Source organism: Lissotriton helveticus, chromosome 10 (assembly GCF_964261635.1).
Source record: "Lissotriton helveticus chromosome 10, aLisHel1.1, whole genome shotgun sequence".
NCBI lineage: Eukaryota > Metazoa > Chordata > Amphibia > Caudata > Salamandridae > Lissotriton > Lissotriton helveticus.
The window spans coordinates 1,203,860,645-1,203,872,777 of record NC_136071.1 but is presented as its reverse complement, the minus strand read 5'-3'; the positions used below and the strand labels follow the sequence as shown (position 1 = coordinate 1,203,872,777).

The 12,133-nt window shown below is 48.1% G+C and overlaps 1 protein-coding gene across 3 annotated transcripts in view; it reads left to right on the top strand.

Moving 5' to 3' along the window:
• LOC144784954 (cx9C motif-containing protein 4-like) overlaps positions 1–11,884 on the top strand; it is a 39,522-nt gene extending 27,638 nt beyond the window's left edge. For all 3 annotated transcript variants that reach the window (XM_078664071.1, XM_078664069.1, XM_078664072.1), the window contains exon 3: positions 10,532–11,884. In XM_078664071.1, coding sequence (XP_078520197.1) covers positions 10,532–10,704 — 173 coding nt within the window. In that variant the 3' untranslated portion in view covers positions 10,705–11,884. The remainder of the gene's footprint in view (positions 1–10,531) is intronic.
• Positions 11,885–12,133: the final 249 nt, after the last annotated feature.

The window sequence follows — 12,133 nt, the reverse complement described above, 5'->3', positions numbered from 1 at the left end:
TGCGGTTCAGGTTCAGGTTCGGAGGCAGGTGAATTGGCAGGCCTGGCAGGGAAGGGTCCGTGGGTGCGTTTCGGGATGGCTCGGTAGCAAGCGGGGTTCCGGCCGGCGTTGAGGGTGGCGGCGTCGTAAGTTCGTCGGGAGCGTTGGCATCGTCGAGGGTCCTGGCGCTGGGCGTGGTCCAGGCACGGACGGTCGTAGACGGGCTTGCCTCTGGTGCGCCTTCGGCGCACAATCGGCGCGCCCGCTGCGCACGTCCGCTGCGCCTCCGTGTGGCGACCTCCATAAATGGCCAGCTGGGAGGCGGGAGCAGGGTGGCCAATGGGCGGGGTACAGAATAAAAAGGGGACGGGCCGCAGGGGAGCAGCGGCAAGGAGCGGGGAGAGGGAGAAGCGGCGGGAAACCGGCGCGGGCACACAGGGACGGTAAAATTACAAGGGTACAGCTAAGATAGAAACAGAGAGACTGGAAAATAAATACAGGGGCATAGGCTAAGAAAAAAACAAAGAAACGGGCACAAGTCACACGCAACAGTCCTGGCAGGCAGGCACTCAGCTGGAGCGAGGCAGCAGCTGAGGGCTCACGGCAGTAGCGGAGGGGTCAGGGGTCCTGGCACTCACGGGGGGGAGGGGAGGGAGCCGCGCGGTGTGTGGGGCGACCGGTCCTGCAAGCAAGGACATCTTTAAGTGAAGATTTCTGCATCATTTCTTAACATATATGTAAAAATGTCTTCATTGGATTTGCTTACTTTAAGATGAAAATAAAACGTAGTCAGGTTGACCTAGTAATCTCTTGCTCCGCAAGTTTAGATGTGTTAGGTTGTCATTGCATTAAAAAACACAGAGGGCAGTATTTTGATAGTTACCTTAAGTTCCTAGCATATTTCATTCAACTTTCAGCAGCCTTTTACCCTTTGCTTCTGTGTTTGTTACTGCAGGTTAACTTGCTACTCACTTGTTATGCCATTCAATTTTCTCATTCTTGTACTTTCAGTAGATCAGAACTATGTACTCAGGCAGTCACTCTGCGCCAATGTTTGCATTGTAGCACTGTGTAGAAGAGCGACAAGGCCTGGCTTCTGGTGGGTTCTCTCTGTGCCACTGGTATAGCCTGAGTCCAAGGTGGTCGCCTGAAGCCTTGCAATGTTGGGCCATGTTTTATTTATTTTGCAAGACTTCTGGGCAGGCAGGCGGAGTTAAGATGTCAGGTCTACAAAATAGAAAAGTCAATAAACTTGCCATGTTAAGGTCAGGTTTGCACCCAAGTACTGACATCCATATACATACTTCATTTCATGTGCTCCAATGTTAAATAAGCCAATAGGTTTCATCATTCAAACGTGTTAGCTGACGTCTTGGCTTTGCTGAGGCTGACAAGCATTGCCAAAAAATGGCAAAATGTTGCTGCAGTATGTAGGCACACACATATGTCAAGATGATACAGTGGCTAGTTTGCCTTTTATAATAGATTATTCAAAGTGTGTGGATGCCCACATTGTCTAGTAAGTTGGCTTGAAAATCACATACTAATGCCCAATTTCAGTTCACGATCCTTGAATCACTGACATTCACTGAGGGTCAAAATCCTGAAAGAACACTAGCTCAGAGGGAGGCATGGTGGATCAAGTTTTTACAAACTTTAGCACCAGGGGGTCTCAACGATAGAATTGAATTGATATGTTTTCTGTAAAGATACATTATGTTCTAAGCAATATGTGTGGCCCTGGCGTGTTTTTGCAGTTTTGTACATGAATCAGCTGTTTGTTTTAGCTATTCGCCACGCATTGGGTTACAAGGTTTTACACATCATATATATGGTGGATACGTTTTTTCTTTCTTCTTTTCTTTTTTTCTTTTTTTCCTCTTTCCTTTCATTCATGATACATATCTTTCAGGCAGCACTCGCACGTTTTTTCACAGCATGACTATATCATTGTTGGCTCTACACTTTAGTAATAGGGTCTTAGCCTCTTGGCTTTTTCATACACATTCACATTTTCCATTCATTTTCCACCAGTACGTTCCTTGAACATTGCACCTATGTTCCGCCCGTTTCATTCTCAATACATTGAATGATTCCCTTCCACATTGGACATTTCCTCGTTATTTCTATAGCTGGTGACACGCTTACACCATTACAAGATGGCCGCCTGCGCTAGTCTTCTTTCTAGCTTTAGTCCGCCTTCCAACTTCATAACCTTTGCCCGTTCCGGTGCTTCAGAGGAAACCGCTTACTCAGCAGGTAAGGAGTAGTTTCTGTCCTGTAACTCCAGTTCTGTAGTAGGGGTATCTCTGTTATAGTCATAATCTAGTGAATAGTCCCGCCCATGTGCGCGGACCCCGGAGCAATCAAAAATAATCTCTTAAATTGTCCAAACATGCAGAACTGCAAAGACACTTAAGAGAGAATTTAAAGACAGATAATGCAGCCTATATCCACAGGCTACACTGTCCAGTACTTCGACTAGAAATTCCACCAAAAGTCCACAAACAGCACAGCCTGTCCAGGGTTTTCTTACAGAGAAAACCTTGCCTGTAACAGCAAAACCCTCTGGAATGATAGAGAGGAAGAAGTGGACAGACAAGCCCCATATGCTGCCATTATGTGGCTCAAAACAGGATACTGTGCCTTTAAGAGAGCTTTCCAGAAGCCTCACAGTATCCCAGAATGCACTGCAGGTCCCTTCCACCTTCAGTTCTTTTTGAAGGCGTAACACGCCAGACCTGTAGTATTTCTTACATGAATGTCTCTCTCCACCGGGGAGGAGGGCGGGCGCTTATGACTATAACAGAGATACCCCTACTACAGAACTGGAGTTACAGGACAGAAACTACTCCTTCTGTAGTAGGGGATCTCTGTGTATAGTCATAATCTAGTGAATAGAATGGCAAGCCCATCCCCACACCAAAGCGGCGGTGGAGAAAAGAGAAATAACACCACTACTGTGCGAACAGATGTCGCAGCGAAGCCTGCCCAACCCGAGCATCTGCCCTGGCCTCAGCGTCCAGACAGTAATGCTTAACAAGGTATGGACCGTCTTCCAAGTGGCCGCCTTGCAGATTTCTGCAATTGGAACACTATGGAGCAAAGCAGTCGTGGCATCTTTGCCCCCGGTGGAATAAGCCTTAGGATTACCCCCTAAGGTCTTATCAGCCTTTTGGTAACACAATTGTATACAGGACACAATCCACCTCGAGATGGACTGTTTAGGAGGTAGCAAGACCGGTCCTGACTGATCCATAATTGATAAACAATTGGTCTGACCTACTAATATCCCTGGTTTTATCCAGATAAAAATTTCAACACCCTCCTAACATCCAGGAAATGCAAAAACCTTTCCGCTGGGGATGAAGGATTCTGAAAAATCGTAGGCAAAGTTATAGTCTGGGTAACATGGAAGCCAGATATAACCTTTGGAAGAACTTTAGGGCGAGTACGCATAACAACCTTAGCAGCATGAAATACTGTATAAGGTTCGTGGCAACACAACGCCTGAATTTTCCTCACCCTGCGGGCCGATGTAATGGCCACGAGGAACGCCGCCTTCCAGTACAGGTGCTGCAATGAAGCTTTATGAATAGGTTCAAAAAGCTCCTTCATCAAACTGGACAGCACCACGTTCAATTCCCATGAAGGCGAAGGAAACCGGACAGGAGGGAACACTTTCTTCGAGCCTTCCAAAATCCCTTAAATCACAGGGATCCGAAAGAAGGAAGTCTGTGAAGACCATTTCCTGTAGGCAGTCAGCGCAACAAGAGGAACCTTAATGGAATGGACAGTAAGGCCAGACTGCGCCAGGTGTAGAAGATACGGAAGGATGACCTCTTCCTTACACGTCGTTAGGTCATAGTCCCTGAACTTGCACCAGATGCAAAACCTCATCCACTTGTAAGCATAAGAAGGCCTAGTGGAAGGTCGCCCAACCTCCTTCAGCATGTCCATACAAACTTCTGGTACATTCAAATGGCCACATTGCACTAACGCATGAGCCATGTCGCCAAACTCAAAGACGAGAGGTTGGGGTGCAACATCTGCCCCCCCCGAACTTCGTGAGAAGGCCCGGCCTGCACGGAAGCCGTATGCGAGGAAGGAGAGACCGGTGAAACAGGTCCGTGAACCACCACTCCCTGGGCCATTCCAGGGCAATCAGGATCATCCGTGCCCTGCACTGGGACAGCTTGATGAGTACCGCCGGAAGCAGAGGAACGGGTGGAAAAGCGTACAGAAAGCTGTTCGACCAGTGAATCCATAACGCATACCCCAGCGTCCCCTGCTGGTAGTACCTGGAGGCAAAGCCTCAGCATTTGCTGTTTTCGGCGGAGGAGAACAGATCTACGTCTGGAGTCCCCACCTTGCGAAGACTTCTCCTAGTACTTCGTCGTTTATGACCCATTCGTGGTTTTCCTGAATCAGGCCGCTCAGTGCGTCCGCCTGAACATTCTGCACACCTAGCAGATGGATAGCCGTGATCGTCAGTCCTCTGGCTAGAAGCCAGCGCCAGATCGCCTGCGCCTCCTGCGACAGAGTGCGCGATCCCGAACCCCCCTACTTGTTGAGGCAAGACATTGTGGTCGCATTGTCCGTCTGTACAAGCAGAGAGTTGGACTGGAAGGACGTAACAAACGCCTACAGTGCCAAGTGAACAGCTCTGAGTTCCAGGAAATAAAAGTGATACGTGGACTCCATCGGGGACCACGTTCCTTGTATCTGTCAGTCTCCCGAATGCGCCCCCCCCAGCCGTGGAGAGACACATCCGTCACGATAGTCCGTGAGGGAATGTCCTCATGAAAGGGAACCCCTCCGAAGAGATTCCCCGCCGAACACCACCACTTCAGAGACTGAAGAGCATGCAGAGACAGTCGTATCCTGCCGTCCCAAGAACCATTCCTCTGATCCCACTGATCCTCCACGCACTCCTGTAACGGTCTCCTGGGCAGCCGTGCGCGTGGCGTGAGGAAGATACAAGAGGCCATCGACCCCAATAGAGCAGACACCGTCCCACCGTTGTAGATGGAGGGATCATAAGAGCCTGAGCCTTCCGAAGGAGCGAAAATCGTCTCTCCCCCGAAGGAGACACGCTTGCTGACAGCATATTGACGGAGGCTTCTCAAGTACTGTATGCACTGGACCGGAATCGGGACAGCCTCGGACATACTGATGCGCAACCCCAGCTCGTTCAAAAGAACGCACGTCTTCTGGAAGTGTGCTTGAGCTTCCGAGAAAGAGGAGGCCTTGATCAACCACACGTCCAGGTACGGGTAGACAAACACCTCATTTATCCTCAGGCGTGCAGCTACCACTGCCATGCACTTCGAGAATGTTCTGGGCGCAGACGTCAGTCCGACTGGCAGTACTGCGTACCGATAATGATCGGTGCCGACTTGGAATCGCAGGAACTTCCTGTGTATGTGTGTAAAGGGCACATGGAAGTACTCATCCTGTAGATCTATGGCACAGAGCCAAACTCCCTGTTGCAGCCGAGGAAAAAACCTGATGCAACGATAGCATGCGAAATTCCCCTCTCTGCGAACCCACTAGTTTGCTTGTCGCAAATCCAGAATGGGCCTGAACTCGTTCTTGTCCTTCTTGCGAACCAGAAAGAACCGGGAGTACAGACCTCTTCCCCTAAGAGACAGAGGCACGTCTCCTATCGCCCTTTTCCTTAACAGGGTATATGCCTCCGCCTGGAGCTCGCGCAACTGAAACCGCGCGCTGACCGGAGGAATTGCTGGAGAAGGACTGATAAACCGAAGACTGACTTAGACCCGGCCGTCCTTTGTTCGCTGAGGAGCATCAAGCTCTCCCGCGTACGCGCACAATATACTTGTGACGTATTTAAAGGCGGCCCGGGACCACAGAAAAAACCTGGGAGGAAAAACGCCGCCAGAAAGGGAAGGAGGCCTCAAGCCATTCTCCACGCCGCAAACCTACAGCCTCCCAAAAGTCTCCGAGGTAGACTTATGCGGACCACACACTACCCTCATGGTAACCCAAAGGTTGCCCAAAGAAAGGGAGAGCAGGTGCACACTGCTGAGCCGTAGGCTGCAGAGACGCCCGACGAATACAAGTATAGCAACGTAGGACAAACCCACAATACCTGGGGGTCGGCAGGAGAGAAAAAAAACTCCTCTCCGACACCGATGCTTAGACCTGAAACTACCAGGTCCATAGACTATCTCTTGTAAGGCTTCCCTCCTGTCTCTCGGCAGGGGAACCAGTAATTCGTGAAGAAAAACACCCCCACACAGGGATCTTACCACAACGGCCCAGCAACAGCGGGCCACCGCATGACGCCTACATGCCACCACCCCTGCGACCAAGTCAGGAGCACGTTCGAAGCCAGACCCCCTGGCAGGTGGTAGCGGACCAAAACTAAGTACCGCCAACCCGTAAAGAGTCGGAGAGAGATTCCCCGTACTCATGGAAGACGCATCCCTGGCAACAAGGCACGGGGAATAGCAGACTGAGGGGCCAAAGACCCCTGGGGTGGTGGAAGGGAGAGGGAACCGAGAAAAATCCGAAACATCCCCGGTGGTCTCACCAGTGGTGGCAGAGCAGGAGGCGACCTAGCCGATGAGTAGGTATGCGCAAACTCAAAGCTAAGCAAGAGGACCAACGTCCCTCGCTTACACGTGGTGAGTAGCCACAGACTCCCCATCAGAAGGGTTCCTCGACGCTGATCAACTGCCCGGCGTCGTGGGCGGACGGTGCCGGGAACACAAAGTCCCCTCCCACGCAGAGGGGGCTCACCACGGAGCGAGGCCTGGAACAAGACCCAGGCCGCAAGCGCCGGCAAGTATACTGTGGCTGTAACCCATGACTTCGACCGCACCACGACGTCACCATCACTAAGACAGTGACTGTCTCTACGCCAACACTCCGACGTCAAAATGTCACTACGGTGTAAAACACCGAGACACCGAGCCATCCAAAAAGGTGAAGTCTGTACCCAAAGGCAGACAGCGGAGCCCAAGCGACCAATGCCCCAAAAGGAGCATCACTTCTCCATGACGTCGAGCATCACTGCTCCATGACGTCGAGCATCCCTGCTCCATGACGTCGAGCATCCCTGCTCCATGATGTCGAGCATCCCTGCTCCATGACGTCGAGCATCACTGCTCCATGACGTCGAGCATCACTGCTCCATGACGTCGAGCATCACTGCTCCATGACGTCGAGCATCACTGCTCCATGACGTCGAGCATCACTGCTCCATCGACGTCGAGCATCACTGCCCCATCGACGTCGAGCATCACTGCCCCATCGACGTCGAGCATCACTGCCCCATCGACGTCGAGGCACTCCATCAACATCGAGGCACTCCATCGACGTCGAGGCACTCCATCGACGTCGAGGCACTCCATCGACGTCGAGGCACTCCATCGACGTCGAGGCACTCCATCGACGTCGAGGCACTCCATCGACGTCGAGGCACTCCATCGACATCGAGGCACTCCATCGACGTCGAGGCACTACATCGACGTCGAGGCATCTCCACGACGCTCCACGTCCTCGAAGCCGCGTCATAGCTCACACGTGCCCTTACCGGGGAGAACCCCAGAGGTTACAGCATGGGACTCGGTAGAGGACCCACCCTCTCCTTACCCAGAGGCTGAAGATGCCTTCAAACTCCTCTGTTCTGAACCTGGGAGCCGAAGCTTTCCAGAAAAGAAGTCACAGAGAAGACAGGTGTCAAAAGACACAGGCAAACACAGAATGCAAACCTGTGAGCTCCAGCTTTGGTCTTTAGTACAGCTGCAGACAAAGCACTTGTCAGACTAGAAGTAGTATAAGACAAGAATACTGCAGAAATTCTGCCAAAAAAACACAGCAGAATGTAGATAAAGGCCAAAGACGTCGAGTGAAGCTGTAAAACTTCCAAATTTATCACAAATAATATAGAAAAAGCTCAAAAAAGAAGAGCTAATGCTCCAGGGTCCTGCTAGCAGGAGCCGGAAAAAAGAACTGAAGGTGGAAGGGACCTGCAGTGCATTCTGGGATACTGTGAGGCTTCTGGAAAGTTCTCTTAAAGGCACAGTATCCTGTTTTGAGCCACATAATGGCAGCATATGTGGCTTGTCTGTCCACTTCTTCCTCTCTATCATTCCAGAGGGTTTTGCTGTTACAGGCAAGGTTTTCTCTGTAAGAAAACCCTGGACAGGCTGTGCTGTTTGTGGACTTTTGGTGGAATTTCTAGTCGAAGTACTGGACAGTGTAGCCTGTGGATATAGGCTGCATTATCTGTCTTTAAATTCTCTCTTAAGTGCCTGTGCAGTTCTGCATGTTTGGACAACTTAAGAGATTATTTTTGATTGCTCCGGGGTCCGCGCACATGGGCGGGACTATTCACTAGATTATGACTATACACAGAGATCCCCTACTACAGAAGAATTATTTCTTTCTGGCAGACTCTCAGAGTAGTCTCATTCATCACCACATTCAATCAACAGTTTGGCATCCGTTAATGTATGCATACGTCTTCATCCTACAGACTCTGTTCAGAGGCACTTTGAGCGTTCGCAATCACACGCTACACTGCGATTCCGCGGTGATCGTTATGTAGGACAAGTTCCCCCACCTGCAGGTAGGAAGTTACAACTTTTTTCATTTTCGTGCTTTTGTACGTACATTGTACCAGCGTTACCATAAGTGTTTAGCCACATCCACTGAATCTCGCGTTTTTTTCATTTCAAACGCAGAATACATTTCATTGAGTCCAATGTTACTGGTGACAACTGAGCAGCGTCTCAGTGAGTACATTTCATTAGTATTACTTCAGACACGACCCTGGTCTTTTTGGTAGCATTCATGTTTACACATGGATCCGGTTTTCGTTTATAGATAGACACTGCCATCGCTTGGTCACACAGCAGTGGACCCCTATTTCTTACAGTACATGGTCATAGTAAGTATTCACTGGACTGTCGACGTAGAATTCTTTCCGAATGTTTCTTTTGGCACCAGTTAGTCCTATAGCACACGCACTTTGCAGTGTTTTACAGTCAATGCATGCTGATTCACGCAAGGGGAATAACCAGGCAGGTGTTTTCTCTCTCTTTTCACATCATTCATGTAATGTCACTTTTTCACTCACTCATTCCTTGAGTACCTCGCTCCCATATATTTACCTCTGACTGTTCCAGTAATGCATGTCAATTACTGACTTATAGCTGATACATTAGGAATGAGTTATCAGTCTCTCAATGTACACTTTTGTTTGTGATACCTTGGACATTGTCACACGAAGTTTCAGAATACAGTAAGCAACAAGCTTACTAAGCATTGGTTGCGTTACAAGTTGCGTGTTTTTTCTATCATTCTCTTTACAGTGCCCCTGAAGAAGGGATTGCATCCCGAAATGCATTGGGCATGATCCGGAAGACTGTTTTTGTAAATGTGAATTCTATGTAAAAATCTTTTTCGTGTATATTGTTTAATGAAGTTACAAATGTGATCATTCAACATTATGTATCTTTGTACTTAATTGATCTTCATTTGGACTCAATACCTATGACTTCTTCACAATAGATTGTTTTGTGAAGCAATCAGTGTAGTGATTGCAAAAATGTTTTGGACAATATAAAAGTGCATTCAATAATATATATCCATTTGTTTTCTCATGTTTGAAAGTGATCTACTTTACACTAGCAGTGCATCTGGTATACTAGTGGTTTTCCACTAGCTGTTGATCTGTTTTGCCAGGCTGGCCGCCTTCTCACCAGATAGCACGCATTCACTATCAAGTATTGGTTAAACTAGTTCAATAGGGACTGCGCAGACTACACTGTTTATTTATTCTAGTAAGTTTTAAACCACAAATGATCCGCGAAAGCACCATTAAAAAGAAAAGAGTGACTAGGTAGCAAATTGCAATTTCTGTGCCCTCCAAAAAAGTGGGGGGGGGGAGAAAACTAGCTGTCTGAACTAGTTTGGTAACTGCATCACTTGTAAAGTACAAAGAACACATTAGACTGACCACAACACACATGTAACATAGCAGAAGTAGGCCACAGCACCAGCTACAGCTCATTCAAAATGTCTTTGGCCACTGGAGAAGGCTCATTTTTTCGTACAGTCCTATGGACTCACCTCTCTGACCCAAACCAAGCCAAAATGCAACACCCAATACATATAATGTAAGGACGACTCGGACCCTTGTTTGCAATGGAAGCCTCAGAATAACATGACAGATTTCCGCAAACAGTGCTACAAGGCTCTTCTAGTGGCACACCGTGTGCTATGCAAGTAGCAGTAATATAACAATTTGCCAGCTGTGTGGGGGGGTCTTCTACAGCTGCAGATTGTACCACATGACTCAGAAAGTGCCTATAGTATGTTGAGAACTGCTGTGTGTGTGTGTGTGCTCCATGACTGATGGGCAAGCTGGTAACTTCTGTCAGCGCCTAGTAATTGGTTCATTACTTGTTACTTCGTATGTCTGGTCAGATTGGTGGAACCGTCTTTGACTGAAGGAATGCAGTAGCTTTCTCCTTTTATCAAGTTTTATTTATTGTTGCTTTTCTCCAAATTTCAGCCAACAAGTATGTAGAGAGCAAGTGTGAAGCAGTTATCCAGGAGATGCTGCGGTGTTGTGCCCTCTACCCACCCGGGAGGTCCATCTGCTGCTCTGGATTTCAAAAAGAGGAGGAAGCAAAAAGAGCAGCCAGGAAGCCTGTGCCAGACGTCACTTCTCCTGGGAGGTGCTAAGAAGCCAACTGCATGCGGGCACCAGATATCGCCTATCAAAGAAGAGGCAAATAACTCAACAGGCATGGCCTGTCATGGGTGATTCTAAGAACCAAACAGTAAACCTGGACAGTGTTTACTGCTTAGAAGTAACCAACAATGCTGGACTAGATGTCACCCGTCCAGGGAGGTGTTAACGCCTAAACATTGGTTGTGGAATGAGGAGACCTCTGCAGAAACCACCAGAGACCCCCTTCCCACACTTGTGTCTAGGAGGGCCAAGGACTGATTGCTGTACCCCTCCTGCAGATGGGTTGTGCACTGGGCCTATGAAACAGCATGGGGGATTCTAACACAAGTATCTTTCATGCACTGTGTAAAATTAAACATTATGTTTCTGTTTTGCGTTGTCAGGTCATTTATGGAGTAAGGCATCTTGTTCTCTATCTGCTCCAATTCAGTGTACTCTAGCCCAGCCAGCTGCAGGTCATAAGGAAAGACAAACGCAGCTCCTTGAAACAAGCACTTCCATTCCTACCAAAGGTTCTTTGCGTTAATTAGGTTTGATTTAATGCAAATATACTGGTAGCTAGGGGGCCCATTTGTTGTACAAGCCTTGTGTGCTAACTTGGTTTACAATGCACTGATCAGGTGTTGCCCACCTCAAAAATGGCTTGCCACCAATTTGAACCATAAATTATATAAACTTATTAAAACGCACAATTGAGAGGCACCCCTAAAACAAACAATATATACCAAATGCTATTAGTATTTGTAAAGAGATGAGTCGAGAGGTGTTGTCCTTGATTAGTACTGTTCTTTATTTGAATTTTATTATGTAGACAAGGGAAAAAGACTTCGCTTAGCCAACACGTTTCGCCCAGTTACAAGCTTCTTCAGGGCATCTTAACAGAGTATGATTAGCATCTATCTTTGACATAACTAATCCCAAAATGAGTTATCCATTGTAAGGGCTTAATCCTCATTTATCTATTCTGTGTGGTAGGTTATCACATAACACGATTTTTGTTTTGCTCTGGTATTTTCCAGTTTCTTACTGTTTTTAGTAGGCTATGTGATCTTTCACCATGTTCGGTACAAGGAAATCGAAGCGTGCAGTTTGGCGTTCGACGTGTATAGTGATATTTTCACTTGTCTACATAATTAAATTCAAATAAAGAACAGTACTAATCAAGGACAACACCTCTCGACTCATCTCTTTACAAATAAAAACAAGTTTGAATGTATGTCTATGGTGGTCGTGTCTTGCGTGCACACAAGTATGCCTGCGTTTTGCTTTGGCGAACAAGAGAGACCATGTCTTCTTCTCAGAACATAATACTTGGGGTTTCTGCCTCCTATGTCTGGAAGGCTTTCCAAAGAGACCACCCCGTCCCTTTGAAAATGATGCAGAGCTCTGTGAAGGCATATTTTGCAACAGGAGCTGATA